At 45.1% G+C, this 22015-nt stretch overlaps 2 protein-coding genes across 3 annotated transcripts in view; both read left to right on the forward strand.

Moving 5' to 3' along the window:
* Positions 1 to 4949, forward strand: part of LOC128052062 (phospholipid-transporting ATPase FetA-like) — an 81938-nt gene extending 76989 nt beyond the window's left edge. Inside the window, exons 22-27 of the mRNA XM_052644529.1 lie at positions 317 to 540; positions 1798 to 1881; positions 3198 to 3443; positions 3615 to 3753; positions 4532 to 4662; positions 4758 to 4949. Of these exons, the coding sequence (XP_052500489.1) occupies positions 317 to 540; positions 1798 to 1881; positions 3198 to 3443; positions 3615 to 3753; positions 4532 to 4662; positions 4758 to 4949 (1016 nt within the window). The remainder of the gene's footprint in view (positions 1 to 316; positions 541 to 1797; positions 1882 to 3197; positions 3444 to 3614; positions 3754 to 4531; positions 4663 to 4757) is intronic.
* A 13915-nt stretch (positions 4950 to 18864) lies between these two features.
* The window catches only part of RUSC2 (RUN and SH3 domain containing 2), a 64577-nt gene continuing 61426 nt past the window's right edge, over positions 18865 to 22015 (forward strand). Inside the window, exon 1 of one of the 2 annotated variants that reach the window (XR_008199832.1) lies at positions 18865 to 19167. The gene's annotated coding sequence lies outside the window, so the exon portion shown is untranslated. Of the gene's footprint in view, positions 19168 to 19736; positions 19933 to 22015 lie in introns of those variants that run through there. The other variant, XR_008199835.1, reaches the window with a different exon arrangement.

Raw genomic sequence — 22015 nt, forward strand, 5'->3', positions numbered from 1 at the left:
ATGGCTATAGTAAGTACGAAGACCATCAAGGACAGACATCTACAATAATGCTAGCCATACCTGGTAATCTCGAGGGGCAGCATCCAAAACAAAGTGTGAGTGAAGGCGCTGTTTTCTGACTTGTGGGGGAAGGGAAATCCACTAAGGAGAAAAGACTCCATTAAGTAAATACCGCTTCAGCTGGGCCTACCAGTGTTTTTCAGGTGTAAAATAAGAGGTACATGAAACGCGATCTCAGCCTTAATCGCACACTTCCCAGGCGGGGAGCCCAGAGAGCAAGCTCTTAGGCTGAGAATTTCCCGGGGTTCCTTTGCAGCTGCCCACATTGGGGTCGGCATCAGTGGCCAGGAGGGGATGCAGGCCATGCTCAGCAGCGACTACGCCTTCTCCCAGTTTCGCTATCTTCAGCGTCTGCTCCTGGTTCATGGCCGCTGGTCCTATAATCGCATGTGCAAGTTTCTAAGCTACTTCTTTTACAAAAACTTTGCCTTCACGCTGGTGCACGTCTGGTATGCCTTCTACAGCGGGTTCTCTGCACAGGTAAGTGCTCAAATGGCATTCTCCACTCTGTTCAAGTGGGTCTTCTCTAATCTTCCTCCGCTTCAGCCAGTTCAGACCCTTTTTCACTTCTAGAGACCTGTGTATGACGTGGCACCATCCATCCTTTTTACTCCTCACCCATGGTGATCCCATCTCCTAACCCTGCACTTAACCTTAGACTTCTAAACTCTGTCCTGGCTCTGACTCAGCCTTGACTTCTACCCACAGAACTCTCCCAGAAGATGTTTTCATCTTTCCCATGACATAGAGACCTAGAATTTCCAAACATATGTAATGGAGGTGGGGGTGGTGGGGGTGAGATTCCTGGATCTGAGAGTTTTTTAGGATCCAGAGTAATCTTTATGGAACAGGCTAAGCCTCAGGAGGCCTTTGGGTTTTGCCAGACGGGCCAGTTCTGGCATTTACCTGTAGCCACACTTGGAAACACAGCTTCTCTTTACTTCTCCTTCCTCACCCAGACATACCACCCTGCCAAACACTGTTGTTGCTCTAATGAGTGTGAAATCTCCACAGAAGTGGGGAGAAGCAACCCTTGGATGTTGATGTTCTATGAGAATTCCCTTTTTCCTATGATTAGTTTCTCAGGATTCCCAAAGAGAAGCAACCTCTGGAACGATCATCTTGGGAGATCCCTATTACCTTTGTGACCTTAGGCTCCAGGAAAACAGACCAGTCAGCAGACAATAGTGAGCTTGTCTGCCCCTAGTGTCTAGTAACACCAGTCTGGCTTATGGGAGGTGTATGTATATGTACATGTTACTGCTGACCTCTTGTGGCTAGGAAAGAAAGTAGCCTACTGTAAGGCTCATGGGTCTGTTCTGCTTGCCAGTGTTAGAAGGTGTCCAGGGTTATAGGAGCTACTGAATGCCGTAAAGCAGATAAAGAACACAGAGGCTTACATGCCTGGGACTGCAGGGGTACACTCAGCGTTCCCTAGCAGCCACTCTGTGTCCTTTCCATGCAGAGAGGAGCAGTACAGGTCATGGTAGAGTTGGTCTAAATCAGCCTCATCAGATTGGCCAAACAAGTGTAATGTGGCCTTGCCCCAGCCTAGGGCCCAGGGACCAGAGTCTGCAGTCAGCTTTCTCAGTCAGATTTCAGAAATCCAAACCATGTTCTAGGTTATCATGGTGATGGGCAGGTGGAGGGCAGAAGGGGTTCTCTTAAAGCTGGGAGGTAGAGCTGAGACTTTGGAAAAGAGAAACCTCCTAAGAAATCTCCTTGGTGCTCTTCCAGACGGTTTATGATACCTGGTTTATCACTTTCTACAACCTGATCTACACCTCCCTCCCTGTCCTGGGCTTGAGTCTGTTTGATCAGGTAAGCAACAGACCTCTTAGTCAAGGCTGAAGCCCCTGGCCCCTTGAAGAATATTCCCTGGAATGAAGAGGACAGCAGTAGCCAAGAGATAGGCTCCAAAGTCAAATGTAAATAGAATCATTTCTAGAGCAAGGGAGGGAGCTCACCACCTAGAGAGGTATCGTTGGACAAAGTAAAGTATCCTCTGCCACAGAGAATAATCATCGGCTGTAGAAACCCAAATTCTCCTGTGTCAAGTTTTTCTTCATAGAGAGAAACACAGACATTGTGCTGTGCAGTAAATGGAGTCTGTACAAAAGTGGAAGGAAATAGTCATTGGGGCAGGACCAGGTAAATCAAGGGGCTCCAGAAAGGATAGACCCATAAAGAGATAATGGGATAAGCCAGTGCAGTGAGGCCTAGGCGAGAATCCTCAAGGCCAAGCTTGGAGTATGGGTATGATTCCTCAAATCGTAGGGAGTCAGCCTGGGGGGTACTGCCTAGTCCTCTCGGAAATTTCCCTGGGCATCGAGGGTCCTGGTGCCCTACCCCTCCCTCTTCTACCCAACCTCCAGTCCTGGGTACCTGGAACAAAAAGGGAGCCTCCAAAGAGAAATAAAGTGGCTGAAAGAGGACATCATGGGACCATGGTTCCTGGTTTCCATCAGGGTAGGAAGGAAACTCTCCGTGAAGTAGCTGCCAGCCTCAGAGCAGCAAGACGATGAGTTCTGTCATTCAGCAGTCCTGTACAGCTTCAGTGATCTAAATCGAGGGATCCACAACCTTTCAAAACAAGCCTCAATCCTTGTTACCCAGAGTTTTAGATTTAGGAGATGAAGATGGTCCCATGTCATCCTCATAGACAATTCCCTCAGCTGAGTTCCCCAGTGGCTATGGGAATGGGAGGAGCGTCACAGAACAGAAATACCTCTAACGGGCTGACTGAATGCCACTGGCCTCCTGTTGCCTCCCACTAGCTTTTGACAGAATACTCAGCCAAAGGAGCACTTATAACTAGGGACTCATGTCCCAGGTGCCTCCCCACCCAAGCTCCGGTCCTTCCTTCCCTCTACTCCCAATCCTAACTGCCCCCTTTCTTAACTCCCCATCTTGACCTTCTAGCTTTCTTCCACCGTGTATATCCCTGCCTAGAGAGTAGGGCTTTAGAAAGGTTCTGGTCACTGCTCTGTTCTCTGGTTCCACATCTCAAGTAATCCATAAGGAATCTCCTAGGCAGCCTAACAGCAAACTCAGTGAGGGGAGAAGCCTCTACTCTGCTGGAGATGGGACCTTTGGAGAGACCCTGAGCCTTCCTCCTTACCCTCTGGTGCTTCCAGGACGTGAATGAAACATGGAGCCTACGCTTCCCAGAGCTGTATGAGCCAGGCCAGCATAACCTGTATTTCAACAAGAAGGAATTTGTGAAGTGTTTGTTGCATGGGATCTACAGTTCCTTTGTGCTGTTCTTTATCCCTATGGGGACTGTTTACAATTCAGTGCGCCAAGATGGGAAGGAGATCTCCGACTACCAGTCCTTCTCCCTGATAGTGCAGACCTCCTTGCTCTGTGTGGTCACAATGCAGGTGTGGCCGGTGGTGGGGTAAGGGGATTGCGTGGGGAGCCTGTCTGGAAGAGAGGAAGGGAAGGAGGGAGGGAAGGCAGGAAGGGAGTGTCCCCTTTTATGAAATGGGAGAAGGGAGGTGATTGATAGATCCTGAGTTGTAGACTAATGTACATAAGAGGGTGCTTTTCAGATTTCGCTGGAGACAACCTACTGGACGATGATTAGCCATGTCTTCACCTGGGGTAGCCTGGGTTTCTACTTTTGCATCTTATTCTTCCTGTACAGCGATGGCTTATGCTTATTGTTCCCCGACACCTTCCAGTTCCTAGGTAATATTCTGCCCAGTGTGGCAAGGGGCTGGGGCTGGGGGTGGGAGAGTGAACCAAGTCTATTTGTTTATTAAATGTTTGCCAAGCAGCTACTGCTATGTATTAGACTCCATGGATATAGATATGATTGAGACATGATCTCAGCCCTAAAAGGACTCAAAATCTAGCTAGGGAAAATACTTTACCTCATTAGAGTCTCTAAGATATTTTTAAGTTTCTTACCTAATTTGAGCATTACAAGCAGACTGAGACACAGACAGGGCAAGAATTATTGCACCAATTTGGAGACTGGAAGTTTTTTTTAATGACTCAAATCTAGGCCTCCTGATTCCCAGTCAGATGTCCTTCCTACTATGACATAATGCCTTCTTAGCTCCTGTATTAATTTTCCCCTTGTTAATCTCCACTCTGATGAGGACAAAATAACAGACAGATGTTACTCTATATAACTGGTTCCTGTTTTTTGTCAAGCCACTCATTTTTCCCCTCCAAAACCCGCTATCCCATTTTTGTGTCCCGGTCAGTGCTCTAGGACTCCTAGAACCTACCCTCACCGCTGCTGCCTTGCCTGGCCTTTAGAGGGAGACAAAGACATGTGAATTCACAGTGACTGGCTACACCAAGGACCTCAGTACAGTCCTTTAGCACTTATATTATTTCTCAGGAGACTACACTGTTTCCAAATCAGTAACTTCTTTCTTTGGACTGAAGTTCAGGCTGGCAGCCCCCTCCCTCCAGGCTCTGGTCCCGCCTTCCCTCTGTGGCTCTTTGTTTACAGGTGTGGCCAGGAACACTCTGAACCTGCCACAGATGTGGCTGAGTGTTGTCCTCAGCATAATCCTCTGCATGTTGCCTGTGATTGGGTACCAGTTTCTCAAACCGCTGTTCTGGCCCGTCAGCGTGGACCAGGTGAGTGCAACAGGAATCTACCCAAATAGAATTCATGACCCTCTTAGCCTTTGCCTCTGTGGATAAAAATCCTGTCCCCCATGCTCTGACTGTAGATTATTGACAGAATTCATCACTGCATGAGACATCCACTGCCATACCCAATCCGGACCAAACTGAAACACACAGCCTCTCGACGCTCTGCCTACGCCTTTTCCCACAAACAGGGCTTTGGGGCCCTCATCACTTCCGGCAAGACCGTGAAGGTCAAATTGCCCAAGAGAAACAGCTCTCATTATAAAAGATAGAGGTCTTTGGGGAAGCCCCAAAGGAGGCAGTCATTGCTCTTCCTCTCTTGGATTCACGAAACTTAAAAAGGAGAGACTAGAGCCCCTGGAAACCAGCATAAACTTACGCTTCCACTCTCACTGCAGGGGCTCAGCCTCTTCATTCCCTAGAAGGCTGTGCCCAAGTAAGGCAAGGCAAAGTAAAGAAAGAGCCCCAGACATCTGTCAGAGTTACAGCATTTCAAGAAAAAGTCATGTCAGGCCTCCCCCTACCTTCCAAGTTCTAATCTGGACAAGCACATGTGGAGATACTGAGTGAAGAGGGGCAATGAGAGGAAGGGAAAAGAAAAGTAAGATCTAACAATCTTTCCCATACCCAGAGCAACCATAAAATTTGCCAGGGCCCCGCACAAGCATATTCACCCAGGCACCTTTACTGGGTTTATCTGAGGGATTCAGAGTAAATCTTTTGCTGGCCTGGATACCAAAAGGAGACAGCTGTGAACAGTTGGTCATAAGAAGCCAAAGGAGAGTTTCTGGACCAAAAAAAGAATGGAGATTGTTCCTGCCTTGGTAGGACAGCTCAAAATTTTGCCACCCTCTCTTCTCTTTGACCCAAGAACTGACACCTTTTCAGGCATCAGAACTGGGACCGGGGAAATGTAGGGGATTTAAAAAATCTTTTCTTGAGGAACATAAGCCATAACTGGTGAACATTTGTCTTCATTCCATAAAATTATTTTGAGAAGAAATGGTATGTACTTGAGAAACTGTTTCTAATAAGTTTATAGATGAGTAATAAACTGCTTATTTTGGAGTGGAAAGATTTGCATGGTCTCTTGGGGCCCCAGTGATAGTAACTCAAGCCAAGCAATAGCATCAGTCTATAGACTCCTGACACCTGCCCCCTTTCAAATGAGACCAGTGTTTCCCTTCCCCCACTCTTTTTCTACTTCTTTACTTCCATTCCACTTTTATTCCCCCTGTTACTAAACTCTGTCTTGGCCTCAGCATCTTTTAACTGTATATTTATATCCTATTTGCACACCTTAAATATTCATTCCCAAAGCTCAACCCTAGGTTCTCTGCTCATTTTTCTCTGTACACTTTTGCTGAGTGACTTCTTATAACGTCATGGTTTTATTCACCAATAAAAAGAAGATTCTCAACTCTCTTTCTATCCTAGGTCTTTCTTCTGAGGTCCAGATTCATTTATCAAACTGAATCTCAGGAAGTTCACCAACCTGTATTAAATATATTCCTCCCAAATTTCACCCCAGGATGTCATTACTGTCATCCGAATCACCCAAGGCAGAATACTATACTCTTCCTGTATAGTCTGATGTCTAATAAGTCATCAAGTAATATAAATTCAGCATCTCCATTGCCTTGCTTTCAGTTCCCTCCTTTATTACCACTGCCCTTGTTCATATTTGGATCGTCTCTCACCTGGATTACTGCAGAAAATCTCCCCACTCATCTTTCTGGCTTTCCCCTGTCTAAAGTATCACCAGTACCATTTCCAGAGTCATCTTTCTGAACTGCAAACTTGATGGTGTCAAGCCCCAGCTTAGCATCCTGTAAGAGTCTTGCACGCCTCAGGATCTAGGTAGAATTTGCATGTTTTATTATTGGGCCCTCTCCAGTGTTGTCTTCTACTTCTCCCCCATCTGCATTCACTCCAGTCATGCTATTTCTGGCCTTCTTGTCATCAGCATACTGTTGTCATATCCTAATATGCTTTCCCTACTCCCTTCTTCATCTAGCAAACTTCTAGTCACCCTCCAGAAACTCAGAATAGTTGGAACTAAATAGAAGTAATGGCTGAAAAACATTGTGAATGTACCAAGTGCCCCTGCATTGTATACTTAAAAAGTGTTATGAGAATGTTTTGTGTTAGAATTTTACCTCAATTTTTTAAAAATAAATAAATAAACACTCAGATTAGGCACTGTCTCCTATAAGAGCTTACCCTAATTCCTCAGTGTGACTTTTATATGTCTGTCTGATGTATCCCCTGTATATAAATGTCACTATCAGTGATATTTATCACAAGGCATTATAATCACTAATTTACCTGTCTGTGCACAATATATAATGGGTCTTTAATAAATATCTGTTGAATAAATGAATAAATAAAATGAAAGAATATTGAAATTTGCTTCTCTATTTTTGTTTCCCTGATAGCACTAACAACCAGTTGCTCAAACCAAAAAACTTGAAGTCTTTCTAGACAGCTCCCTTCCGTTCCTCTAATCCAATCTATCCTGTTACCAAGTTCCATACACTTTGTCTTAGAAATATCTTTAAGTCTTTCTCCTCGTATTTGTTCCCAATCCCATAGATTTCATTGTTCCTTGCCTAGTGCCAACATCCTCCTCTCAGATCTCCCTGCCTCTGATTCTGCTTTTTCCCAATCCATTATCCACACTACAGAGAATGATCTTTCAAAAATCCAAATCAGATCATGTCATTTGCCAGTTTAAAGTCCATTAGTGGATCATCAGAGCTTTCCTGCCTTGGCGTGTCTACCTCTCCAGCTTCGTTATCACTTTGTGCTGCATGTACAAAATTATTTGCAATTCTCTCAAAGGTCCCACTATCTTCAGCCACCACTGTGCCTTGGCCCTTTCTGTTCTCTCCTCTTAGAATACATTCTTTCCTTTGTCTAGCTAAGGTCTATCTGATCTTCAACCTCGGTAGCTTTAGTTGCTTCCTCTGGGAGCCTTCACTGACACCCAATTCCCTACTCTGAGTTGTATGCCTCTTCCTTGCAAAAGACCACCTTACACATTTTTCTTATTTTTGGTTCCCATGATTTGACTGTGTATCATTTACATGCCTATTTTACTGTGGTTTTCTCCTCTGCTAGGCCATGATGATCGCTTTGAGGATAACAATTGTTTCATTTTTTAATTTGAATAACTAAGCAAAATGCTAACGCTTGGATTATTAATGTTTTTCAATTAGTAAGTAAATGAAATCTGCTACCTTTTATTTTTCCTAAAACTGTCTTTTACCTGTCCCCTCAATGTGAATTTTATCCTTCAGGATCTAGTTTCCAGTTATACTTTGCAGGCCTCTTTTTATGAAACACAGTCACTCATGGCCTCCTGATTAGAGGCCATTAGAGCCTCTTCCTCTCTTGGATTTATGCAACTTAAGGAGAGATCAGAGCCCCTGGAAACCAGTGTAATACCACACTTCCACTCTCACTCCAGGGGCTCAGCCTTTTCATTCCCTAAAAGGCTGTGCCCCGGTAAGGCAAAGCAAGGTAAAGGATAAGCCCAGACATCTGTCAGAATTACAGCATTTCAATAAAAAGTCATGTCAGGCCTCCCTCTACCAACCCTTCCAAGTTCAAATCTGGACAAGCACATGTGGAAGTGAAACTGTTTACCACAGATTTCTACTCGAACCCATGTGCTGGGACTCGAACCATCCAAAACCCAGTTTGGGACTTGAACCCACACGGCTGGGACTCAAACCCAGCCAAAACCCTGCTTGGGACTCAAACCCAGCCAAAACCCACAGTACCTGGTTTCTGGACCTAATGAATTTCAGGTTCTTGATATCTCATTGCAGAAAGAACTTGGTAAGAGACAAACAAAGTGATAGGTAAGAAGTGGATTTATTCAGATACAGAAAGAAGCAAACTCCACAGACAGAGTGTGGGCCACTGCAGAAGATGAATGTGGCCTTTAAATGTGGCATGGTTAGTTTTTATAGGCTGGGCAATTTAATATGCTAATGAGTGGGAGGATTCTGACTATTTGGAGGAAGGGTCGGAGATTTCCAGGATTTGGGCCACTACCCTTTCCTTGATCTCTCAACAGTGCCTTGGAACTGTCATGGCACTTCTGGGTGTGTCATTTCACTTGCTGATTGAGGATCAAGATCTAGTTTTGCCTGATCCCATTTGATTCTAATTGGTTTATGTTATGTGAACTCTTTCAAAAGTTGTGCCCTGCCCCTTTCCCTCCTGTAAAAGAAGTAATGGGTGAAGAGGGGGAATGTGAGGAAGAGAAAAGAAGGACCTAATAATCGTTCCCATACCCAGAGCAACCATAAAATTTGCCAGGGCCCGGCACAAGCATATTCACCCAGGCGCCCTTACCAGGTTTATCTGAGGGATTCAGGGTGAGTCTTTCGCTAGCCTGGATACCAAAAGGAGGAGGCAGCTGTGAACAGTTGGTCATAAGAAGCCAAAGGAGAGTTTCTGGACCAGAAAAAGAATGGAGATTGTTCTCGCCTTGGTAGGACAGCTCAAGATTTTGCCGCCTTCTCTTCTCTTTGAAGAGTGACTTTGAGGAGATACCCCACATCCAGGGGCAGAGGAGAAGCCACAGCAAGATGGTAGGAGGGGTGAAATTGCATTTTGAATCAAACCCCGTACCCACCAGAGATGCTCAGAAAGCTCAAACATACTTTGTGTGCATCAAGACCCAGAGACCTCACAGAGACTGAGACAGAACTGTGTCTGAGTATCTCCTGAGGAGGCATAGCATGGCCATTGATGACAGTCCCCAGGCTGAGGACTTCCCTGGTGGCACAGACGGTAAAGCATCTGTCTACAATGCAGGAGACCCAGGTTCGATCCCTGGGTTAGGAAGATCCCCTGAAGAAGGAAATGGCAGTCCACTCCAGTACTATTGCCTGGAAAATCCCATGGACAGAGGAGCCTGGTAGGCTACAGTCCATGGGGTCGCAAAGAATCAGAGACAACTGAGCCTCAAACCAGCAACTCCTTAACCCCTAAAGCTTCTAGTCAAGTTGAAGTCCTCAGTATTCTTGACTTGAGAAGCCCATGAACAGTATGAAAAGGCAAAATGACAGGATACTGAAAGAGGAACTCCCCAGGTTGGTAGGTGCCCAATATGCTACTGGAGATCAGTGGAGAAATAACTCCAGAAAGAATGAAGGGATGGAGCCAAAGCAAAACAATACCCGGTTGTGGGTGTGATTGGTGATAGAAGCAAGGTCCAATGTTGTAAAGAGCAATACTGCATAGGAACCTGGAATGATAGGTCCATGAATTGAAGCAAATTGGAAATAGTCAAACAGGAGATGGCAAGAGTGAACGTCGACATTCTAAGAATCAGCGAACTAAAATGGAATGGAATGGGTGAATTTAACTCAGATGACCGTTATATCTACTACTGTGGGCAGGAATCCCTCCGAAGAAATGGAGTAGCCATCATGGTCAACAAAAAAGTCCAAAATGCAGTACTTGGATGCAATCTCAAAAACGACGGAATGATCTCTGTTCGTTTCCAAGGAAAACCATTCAATATCACAGTAATCCAAGTCTATGCCCCAACCAGCAATGCTGAAGAAGCTGAATTTGAATGGTTCTATGAGCTATAAGACCTTTTAGAACTAACACCCAAAAAAGATCTCCTTTTCATTATAGGGGACTGGAATGCAAAAGTAGGAAGTCAAGAAACACCTGGAGTCACAGGCAAATTTGGCCTTGGAATACGGAATGAAGCAGGGCAAAGGCTAAGAGAGTTTTGCCAAGAGAACGCATTGGTCATAGCAAACACCCTCTTCCAACAACACAAGAGAAGACTCTACACATGGACATCACCAGATGGTCAACACCAAAATCAGATTGATTATATTCTTTGCAGCCAAAGATGGAGAAGCTCTAGACAGTCAGCAAAAACAAAACAAGGAGCTGACTGTGGCTCAGACCATGAACTCCTTATTGCCAAATTCAGACTTAAATTGAAGAAAGTAGGGAAAACCACTAGACCATTCAGGTATGACCTAAATCAAATCCCTTGTGATTATACAGTGGAAGTGAGAAATAGATTTAAGGGCCTAGATCTGATAGATAGAGTGCCTGATGAACTATGGACGGAGGTTCGTGACATTGTACAGGAGACAGGGGTCAAGACCATCCCCGTGGAAAAGAAATGCAAAAAAGCAAAATGGCTGTCTGGGGAGGCCTTACAAATAGCTGTGAAAAGAAGAGAAGCAAAAAGCAAGGGAGAAAAGGAAAGATATAAGCATCTGAATGCCGAGTTCCAAAGAATAGCAAGGAGAGATAAGAAAGCCTTCCTCAGCGATCAATGCAAAGAAATAGAGGAAAAGAACAGAATGGGAAAGACGAGAGATCTCTTCGAGAAAATTCAAAATACCAAGGGACCATTTCATGCAAAGATGGACTCAATAAAGTACAGAAATGGTATGGATCTAACAGAAGCAGAAGATATTAAGAAGAGATGGCAAAATACACAGAAGAACTGTACAAAAAAGATCTTCACAACCCAGATAATCACGATGGTGTGATCACTCACCTAGAGCCAGACATTCTGGAATGTGAAGTTAAGTGGGCCTTAGAAAGCATCACTACGAGCAAAGCTAGTGGAGGTGAAGGAATTCCAGTTGAGCTATTTCAAATCCTGGAAGATGATGCTGCGGAGGTGCACACTCAATATGCTAGCAAATTTGGAAAACTCAGCAGTGGCCATAGGACTGGAAAAGGTCAGTTTTCATTCCAATCCCAAAGAAAGGCAATGCCAAAGAATGCTCAAACTACCACACAATTGCACTCATCTCACATGCTAGTAAAGTAATGCTCAAAATTCTCCAAGCCAGGCTTCAGCAATATGTGCACCATGAACTTCCAGATGTTCAAGCTGGATTTACAAAAGGCAGAGGAACCAGAGATCAAATTGCCAACATCCACTGGATCATGGAAAAAGCAAGAGAGTTCCAGAAAAACATCTCCTTCTGCTTCATTGACTTTGCCAAAGCCTTTGACTGTGTGGATCACAACAAACTGAGGAAAATTCTTCAAGAAATGGGAATGCCAGACCACCTGACCTACCTCCTGAGAAACCTATATGCAGGTCAGGAAGCAACAGTTAGAACTGGACATGGGAAAACAGACTGGTTCCAAACCGGGAAAGAAGTATGTCAAGGCTGTATATTGTCACCCTGCTTATTTAACTTATATGCAGAGTACATCATGAGAAATACTGGACTGGATGAAGCACAAGCTGGAATCAAGATTGCTGGGAGAAATATCAATAACCTCAGATATGCAGATGACACCACCCTTATGGCAGAAAGTGAAGAGGAACTAAAAAGCCTCTTGATGAAAGTGAAAGAGAGTGAAAAACTTGGCTTAAAGCTCAACATTCAGAAAACTAAGATCATGGCATCTCGTCCCATCACTTCATGGGAAATAGATGGGGAAACAGTGGAAACAGTGGCAGACTTTATTTTGGGGGCTCCAAAATCACTGCAGATGGTGATTGCAGCCATGAAATTAAAAGACGCTTACTCCCTGGAAGAAAAGTTATGACCAACCTAGACAGCATATTAAAAAGCAGAGACATTACTTTGCTGACAAAGGTCCATCTAGTCAAAGCTATGGTTTTTCCAATAGTCATATATGGATGTGAGAGTTGGACTATAAAGAAACCTGAGCGCTGAAGATGCTTTTGAACTGTGGTGTTGGAGAAGACTCTTGAGAGTCCCTTGGACAGCAAGGAGATCCAACCAGTCCATCCTAAAGGAAATCAGTCTTGAATGTTCTTTGGAAGGACTGATGCTGAAGCTGAAACTGCAATACTTTGGCCACCTGATGCGAAGATCTGACTCATTTGAAAAGACCCTGATGCTAGGAAACATTGAAGGCAAGAGAAGGAGGGGACAACAGAGGATGAGATGGTTGGATGGCATCACTGACTTGATAGACATGAGTTTGAGTAAACTCCAGGATTTGGTGATGGACAGGAAGGTTTGATGTGCTGCAGTCCATGGTGTCACAAAGTTGGACACAACTGATGGACTAAACTGAACTGAACTTCTCTTTGACCCAAGAACTGACACCCCTTCAGGTCAATAATATCCCACCAAACTCCTGAACATTTGGCACCCTCCCTGATGGCTCATATGCATCTTGGGAGAGTTGAGTCTTGGTCTCTACTAAGGAGTCAATGGCAATCCACTCCAGTATTCTTGCTGGGAGAATTCCATACAGGAATTCCTATTCCATAGGGTGGAGGAGCCTGGTGGGGTATAGCCGATTCAGTCACAAAGAATTGGACATGACTTTTTTTCAAGGATCCAAAACAGCAGTTGCTTCTTTCCAAGGTGAAGTTTTAGATAACCATGTAAGACTTGCCAAAAAATGGGATATGAAAAGTCTCAAAATCTTAATTCCTTACCCACCTTGAGAAAAGGGCCAGAAATTCAGACATTGGAAAAGTATCCTTGGAGAGAATTACTAGTGGGCTTTGAGTCCCACCCTAGTTCAGTTTTGAAAGAGTATAAGGAAATAACTTGCCCACAGTTAATGAGTGGGGGGAATATAGAGAACTCATGCCTGACTCATGCCTGGAAAATCTCAAAAGTGAGAGAAGAGCTAGCTATCTGTTCTACAGCAGAGCAAGAGGAGATATTAATAGTGGTGGTAAGATTGGCATTATTTTTCAGGACTAGTGGTTCATGAGTGCTCCCCATAGATCAGATATGAGCTATAAAAGAAACCTAGTTAGGGTTTCTTTATCTTGTCGGAGAGACTATCTGAAAGGTTGAGGAGACTTCCCCAGAAGGAAGCAAGAGATATGGTGTCAAATGCCTGGATATTTCTAAATAGATAGAAGGTTGCCTGAGGGTGGGATTGATTGCCTGTCTAAGAGCATGAGGTAAATTTTCTATATCTTGATTTCAGAGGTGGTTACATGGGTGTATGTATACATTTGTCAAAACTCATCAAACTTAAAATCTGTGCATTTTATTGTGTAATAATATTTCAATAAAGTTGATTTTTTAACTGCCTAGAGATTTCTATGGAGAAGGCAATGGCACCCCACTCCAGTACTCTGGCAAATCCCATGGACGGAGGAGCCTGGTGGGCTGCAGTCCATGGGGTCACTATGAGTCGGACACAACTGAAGCGACTTAGCAGCAGCAGCAGCAGAGATTTCTAAAGGAGCTATAAATGATCAGCTAGCTAGAGGAGCTGAAATACTTTGGCCACCTCATGCGAAGAGTTGTCTCATTGGAAAAGACCCTGATTCTGGCAGGGATTGGGGGCAGGAGAAGGGGACGACAGAGGATGAGATGGCTGGATGGCATCACCCGATGGACATGAGTTTGAGTGAACTCCTGGAGTTGGTGATGGACAGGGATGCCTGGCATGCTGCGATTCATGGGGTCGCAAAGAGTCAGACACGACTGAGCGACTGAACTGAACTGACTGAAGGGAGCTGAATTCACTTACCTTAAAGTAAACTGGTATAGGAGAAATATCTACACCAACAAAGAAAGAATTCTCTGTCAAAAAACAAATGATTTTAGATACCTGCCAAACACTAAAACTAGTTTGTGACAGTATTAGTCAAGTAAGAACCTTGTTCTCCCTCCACCCTGCTCAAACACTGGAGAAAGAAGATTAGCAGACTAGGGCATGGAAAAGAGATAAGTGAGGAAGGATAGACATCTACTAAGCCTCACTGAACATGCACCATCTGCAACAGGGCCAAGCTGAGAGATAAGAAAAACTTTAATTTTAAAGTATGAAATTTAAAAAATATTTTCATTACCTCAGGCATCTTAAATATTCAAAGTAACAAGTACTGATTGCTACCTTAAAATGACCAGAAAATTCATCAAGTCTCATGCAATAGGTTAAAAGAGTAGGAGACAATATAAAATGGTTTCATGGTTATGGGCTTTCTTGATGGTTCAGACAGTGAAGAATCTGATACTGACCCCACAAATGCCATTCTTTCAAAGTTCCAATTACACCCACCCACCCACCCACACACACACACACACACACACACACACACACACACACACTGCCTTCTATCACATTCATCCATATACAATTATTTATTGAGTGTCTGCCATGTCTGAGCACTGTTCTATATGCTGCCCACAGAGTGAAAGACAACAAAAAAGATTTCTACTATCATGGAGCTTACCTTCTAGAAGAAGAGACTATCAAAGTAACCAAGATCATTCAGATAGTAAGTGCTATGAAGATACGACAGTGGCTGTTGAACAGTGAAAGACTGTGATTGGAGAGGGGTAGCTAACTTTCTGACCACCTTTTCTGGTGGTCAGAAAAGGACTTTCTGAGGAAGTAACATGTGACATGAGACTTGAATGACTAAAAGGATCTAGCTTTGCAAAAATCTAATGGAAGGACATTCAAGTCCCTAAGATAGGAGCAAGCTTTGTATGTAAGAAACATAAGTCTAATGTGGATAAAACATCGTGAGCAAAGAGGAGAGTGGTTGGAGAGGTATGATAAGATGCAGTGGATGACTTTAAAGCCAGTTTGAAAAGATTGTTTAAGCCATTCTATGGGCAACAGGACTGTAAAAGTGACATCAGAGAGACTATTTAGGAGGAAGTAACATTGTCTAAGCATGGAATGGTGGTGGTTTAGACTATGGAAGCAGTGAAGAAATAAGTGGATGAGTAGAGGATACATTTTGAAGATAAAACCAAAGGACTCTGTGGGTTAGCTGCAGAAGATGCAGGCACTGGTTTGTCAAATAAGCTCCTTGATTTGCTCAACAGTGCTAAATCCATAGATTACTGGCTCTTCCCACTCAGCTGTTGGTGACAGGATGAGTCATGTCCATGCCAGTTGACTTCACTAGTCCTAGCCACAGTTGGCCAAGAGTGGATATGTGACCCCAATCTATGTTATCTTTCTTGTAATTAGAATTCTGAGAAATTAAGTCAGTGATGAGAATAGTTGCTAAAAGGTCATATAGTTTCAGAAAGAGAAATGGTCATGACTTGCTGTAAGTATGAAGATGAGTGGGGCAATGTGTCTGGTTTTTAGAGAGAATAATAAAACATAAAGAGAAACAGATGAGACATTATTTCATTTCAGAAGAGCACCCCTTGAAGGGTTTTCTGAAGTTGGATGGGTTATGAGATCTTTTCACTTGCACTAGATGGAATAACTGCCAAAGGCAAAACCAGAGAGGTGATTCTAGCGTACATAGGCCAGGTTTATACTCGTTCCTCATCTACAGTGTCTCAGGAATAGGGAGAGATCATGGGACGATTTGGCTCATCCTGCATCTTTAAGAACTTTTTGGGAAAGACCATATTTACCACTGCCAGAAACAGAGAAACAAGGGAGCATTGTCCTAGATCCAACATTTCCTTGTAGTTCTAGCTCCAAATCTTCTAAGAGGTGTACTAAGGGTTTTGGAGAAAACTCAGCATTTGGAGGATCCTGGGAGTCATCTGAGGCTATTTGCTCTTCTTTACCTCCAACCCCCAGTGACACATTAAATTAATCGTTAATTCCTATAGAGTCTATACCCTTAATGTCTTTTGAATCTATATCCTCAGATCTAACCCCTCAGCCACTGCCCTAATTCACACCCTCCCATTTCTCATCACAATTACCACAGTCTCCTAACTGGTCTCTTTCCTCTAATTCAGTATCCACACTGGAGTGAGGTTAATAAAGTTCATATCTGTTCAAATACTGATAATATTGCAGAATATTTCTTCCTTTAACAATGCAAATAATTCCTTCTCTCAGTGATGCAAATTAATTTTGTCTGGAAGAGAATTTACATTTCTAAAAGTCAAATACCCTTGTGAACCAGTCTTAGTGTCTTACTGGTTCTCTCATTAATTAGTGAATTAAATATGGCTTTATTTTATATTTGTATAAGATTCATGATTTTAACTTTTTGAAAATTATCCCTTAACACAAATAACAGGAAGTAACCCACATTTGCTGAGGTCAAAAATAAGACTATGAATGGATAGAAGGATGCATCGTCAACCCAGGGTAAGAGTTAAACGGCCTCAGTGAGAAGTGGAATCAGCTACTGTAGGCCCCAAGAACCTGGGGAGTAGTCTCTTTGTATCTTCACTTGACTCCTCTCTAGGCAACAAACTGATACTTCTCAGCAAATTGTTTTTTTCTGCAACTCAGGCCATTTGACAAGTAAAATTTGACACCACTCTCAAATTTCCATGGTAAGTCTAACCATGAGTAAAAGTGTAATTCTTTCTCCCCCAAGTCCAAATTCTCAGGGAAAGGGTTCCAATTGGCCTAACTTAGGCTAAGACCCCACCCTGGACCCTTTATCTGCACAAACATGCAGTTTTTCACTGGTCTCCCTGACTAAAGCCCTCTCCATTTTGCCTCCAGAATTGTAGTTCTAAAATTCATATTTGATTTACCATCCTGCCTCCAGATGAAGTATTTCTCCACTGCTTACCAGATGAGTCCCAGCTCCTTAGTTTGTCATGGAAGGCTCTTCATTATCATAGCCCTGACCATCTTTGCTATACTCTCTGCATCGGTCCCACATCTCGATCATATCAGTTGCTTTGCCCCATTGTTCTTCTGTACATGCTTCCCCCACACCTTTCACCTCCCACTCATTATTCAAAGCTCAGCTCACATGACTTTTGTGAGGCCTGAGGATGTATTACACAATATGACATTTATCTGCTTCCTTGACTGTGACCTAACAAGCCTGGGAGTGCCTAGAGCACAGGGTCTCAGACTCTCTTTCACAGAGGATGGAACCTAGTGAGGTCACCTGCCCCCACCCCGCTTTGGATACAAGAAGACAACAGTCTTCAGTGTCTCACATACACCTTGCCTGGGAGCAGGAAGCACATGAGTTCTGATAAAGAAAAAAATATTCATTACACTTGTTAAAGATGGTAAGGCAAACTTTATTTGCAGGGGCAGGGCAGGGGGGGAGGGTAGGGAGTGGGCCGGGGATCATGGACTTGCTATAGGAACCACCGCAATGAGGTGCTGCAGTGGGAAAGAGATTGAGCTCAACTCAGATCTCAACAAAGACAAGTGATAATTTATTAGCCAAGCAGCAGGGTAGAGGTCAGTGGCTGGAAAATTACAGCCTTCATCTATTCTGGCTGCTATAATAAAACACCACAGGGACTCCCCTGGTGGTCCAGTGGTTAGCCTTTGTGCTCCAAAGGCACAGGGCCAGGGTTTGGTCCTTGGTTGGGACCGAAGGTCCTGCATGCTGCATGCCATGGCTAAAAAACACATCACACTACAGACTGGGTAGCTTATAAACGAATTTCTCAGAGTTCTAGAGGCTATAAGTCAGACCAAGGTGCCAGCCTGGCCACTAGGTGCTCTCTGGTCAGCTACTTCCCCATCTGAAGGACTGGGCTAGGGAGCTCCATGAGATATCTTCTGTGACGCTACTAATCCTAATCATGCAAGATCCTCATGACCTAATCACCTCTCAAAGGCCCCCCCTACTAATGTCTGGGGGTTAGGATTTCAACATAAGAATTTTGGAGGGACATGAGCATAGCAACTACTAAGAAGAAACATCAGAGGAAACGGGGATTCTTGGTAGATCAACTCAACAGAATTCTTGCTGAAAGCAGGCCAAGGTGATAAATACCAAGGACGGTCAGATATCAAGAGCGGAGAATTTCCAATAAACTGATTTAATAGGATTCTTGCTCAAACTGCATTCTACAAGGACAAAGAGGGAAGCCCAAAGTCAAGCCTGGTCCAGGGCCGACTCAGGAGAACCTGATTAAATTTTTGGCCAAAGGAGACAGTCTTTGTTCCGTTCTAGACTTTACCAGGCTTATTCATCCTGGCTATGCTGGAGTGCTTTTAAAAATATCAAGGCTGGGCACCACCCAACCCCTACTCCGCCCTGCCCGTGCTTCTGGGTCAATTGGTCTCTGCTGAGGTCAGGCTTTAGTTTTGTTTTGCTATTTTTCCCAAGAGGTTCTACTGCGGTGTCAGGCAGAGAATCGCTCCATTAGGCGATGGCGGATGCGCAAATGCAGCTGCCTTCCACACGCCAGTTAAGCCGCGCGCGAGGATTTTCTGGGTTCCAGCACAGCCCAGCCACTTAGCCCGCACCACCCCGAAGGGGCGGGGCACAGGCCGCAGAAGGCGGGGCCAGGGCAGAAGCGCCGCGGCTCCCCTCGCGGGAAAGCACTGCGCGTGACTGGCCGCGCTCAATGCAGAGGGTGCCAGGAGGTGGGCGAGCACCCCCACTGGCACAGCGGGCCGAACGACGGGCCATCCCAAGGGGCGGCATGAGGGCATTTCAGATCGGACCATCGGCGCCACAGCTGCAGGGGAGGACCGGACGTTACCAAGCTGTCTGAGAGAAGGGGGACGACTGCTTGTCCCGGCTGCAACGCGGCCCCTGCAGGGCGCGAGACGCTGCCGCTTCCTGCGCGGTAGGACCACGCCGAGGCGAGAAACCAGGTAGGACGCGTCTTTGGGGCAGGCGAGGTCCCGGAGATCCGCTGTCCTCGCGTTCCAAATGATCCCTTGGGAGAAAGGCCCTCAGTTTGCTCACCTATCCAGTCCTTAGCGCGCCCTCCCCCCCCTTCAGCCCTCCCCCCTCGTCCCGTCAGCCCTCCCCCCTCTCCCGTCAGCCCCACCCTTCGGTCTTGCTTGACCCTCTGGACCAACCTCATCTTCAGTCCTATCCTTTCAGTTCCGCCATCCACTGAATCCTCAGTCACCCAGGACAAGCCATCATTTGGGGCGTCACCGCAGATCCACCCTAACCGTCTCCTCAAACTGTCCCTTGGAGACACCCCCTCAGCTGACTCGCGCCCAGGGGTCATCGTTGTCCCCACATCTCCTGTGACGGCCCTGGAGGAGCGCACGTGGCCCCTCAGCACCCAGCCCGGCGACTGCGGCGGGAGTCCTCTGCACGCCGGGTCGTTTGCACCCTCCGCCCCTTTGGCCCCTGGTTCCCACCTTGATGCCTGTTTGAGCTGGGCTGGGAGCGCTCTCTCACATCCAGTTTTACCTTGGGAAAACCTGTGGCCTGGCATTTTGCCAGCCCCCTGCTACCACACTTACCTGCTGCAAAGGGTACCGTGATCCCGTTGCCCAGGGCTGCCTTGGGATGCCAGGCTGGCCCTGAGGACACCAGGGGGCTGCCCTGGAGGCAAGGACCGTACACGATTCGTTTGTATCTCCAGTGCCCAGCACAGTGTCTGGCACATGGTAGATTCGGTAAATATTTGATGAGTGAGTGAATGAATGAAACCAATGCAGAGGCTGTGAGGCAGTGTTTCATGGGAAGACGTGTCACCAGTTACATGAATGGGGGGAAAACGAAGGGCGTCTGGGGATTACTTGCGGTGCTCATGGTGGGAGCATAAAACTGAACATATTCAGTCTCTCGGTTCATGCATCTAATTTCATTTACACAGAAGCTTCTTTTTATTAGCTGTTTTACCTTTATGTTATGCTTACCAAAAAGAAAAAATTAAGGTCCAAGGCTGTAGAAATTTTTATTGGTCGGTCCTTCAGTGGCTGCCCAGATAATCTTTAAAGAGCTTTACCCAGGTGACCCCCCTCCTCTTGCCCTAGAGACTATCTGCTCCCTCTAGGGAAGAATTGTGGAGGCTAGCTACATCCTTCAAACCTGATTCAGTGTACCTGATCAGCTGGTGCTTCAGGACAGGTTGGAGGAATGACCTCAGTTACTTTACCCTTTTAATTCTTGGATACCTCCCCTCCCCCTTCCTCCACTGGAGAGGGGAGACATCCCAGCCTGGCCTAGTGTGAGACTTATCAAAGATTCCTAAATACTACTATAGTATGATCAGGCCATATGAGCCATTTATATCTCAGGAGACCAGCATCAGGCAGGGATTACCACTATCTGAACAGTGTCAGTAATAAACAAGAACACAGGCCTTTTAAAGATGGAATTCTCAAAGAACAGAGAGCCTGAAATCTGTTTTTGTTGATTCCTAAGAGGATGACATGAACAGATTCAAGTTCCTGAAGCTAAGACGGGGTTCGGCGATCTCAGTTTTGGCCCAGGGTCCATGGGGAAATAGATGATATTGCTGACTGATGAAACAATGGCTGGAAAGCTGCAGGAGTTTATAAGAAGTAGTTGCCTGACTACTAGAGGCATTATGGTCACCGGGGCTCAGAGTACTGTTGTTGTTCAGTCACTAAGTTGTGTCTGACTCTTTGCGACCCCATGAACTGTAGCACACCAGGCTTCCCTGTCCTTCACTATCTCCCTGAGCTTGCTCAAACTCATATCCATTGAGTCAGTGATTCCATCCAACCATCTCATCCTCTGTGACCGCCTTCTCCTCTTGCCCTCAATCTTTCCCAGCATCAGGGTCTTTTCCAATGAGTCAGCTCTTGGCATCAAGTGGCCAAAGTATTGGAGCTTCAGCATCAATCCTTCCAATGAATATTCTGGGTTGATTTCCTTTAGGATTGACTGGTTTGATCTCGTTGCTGTCTACTCCAGACTCTACTCCAGCACCACAGTTCGAAAGTGTCAATTCAGAGTATTAGTACGTAAAAATTGTGACTAGAGTTTCTTGAGGGGCTCCGTGGAAATTACTAATGGTAATGGTTTCAGGGAATTGGGAGATCGCACCGCTGTCTCTGGTGTTCTGCTATGCCAGTCCCTCCTCACTCACATATGTGCTCCGTCATGTTCGACTCTGCGTGTCCCTCCTACTGTATGGCTGTAGGGCATTCACCATCATTGTTTCTCTTCTGCTTTGAGCCAGGTCAAAATCTGAATTCCTCTGATTTTTATGTTAAGTGTCTAAGGTCCCTTTTTGAGGCCAGTCCTTCCTGACTGGAAGCTGGGCATGCTCTCACTCATTTCTAGCTTTGGTTTATCCTTCTCTACTTTTTCTTTCTCCCATTCTCTGACTTTGTAACTTTAGAAAGTAAGTCTTGGATCACAGATACTCAAAGCAGGAAGGGGCTCCTGAGCAGAATTAAGCATGGAGTCTAGAGACCAGTACTTTTTTTTTTTAGGTTAACCAATATGTCTTCTACACTACTCTGTCTAGGTCCCTGTTAAGACCTCAGTATCCCCAAAACACTCTGGATTATTTATTTTCTCTTCACTTCCAATATGGCAGAACGTTGCCAGATAAAATAGAGGATGCCAGGTTAAATTTGAATTTCAGATAAATAACAGAGTAGCCTGTATTTTTATTTGCTTCCCTAGTTCATGGGAAGGTTTATGTATTCTGTTTTTCTCTGTGTAACTTTAGGACAATAACTCACCCTTTTTTTCTGTTACTCATACACAATGACTGAGCAC

Source organism: Budorcas taxicolor, chromosome 8 (genome assembly GCF_023091745.1).
Source record: "Budorcas taxicolor isolate Tak-1 chromosome 8, Takin1.1, whole genome shotgun sequence".
In the NCBI taxonomy this organism is placed as follows: domain Eukaryota; kingdom Metazoa; phylum Chordata; class Mammalia; order Artiodactyla; family Bovidae; genus Budorcas; species Budorcas taxicolor.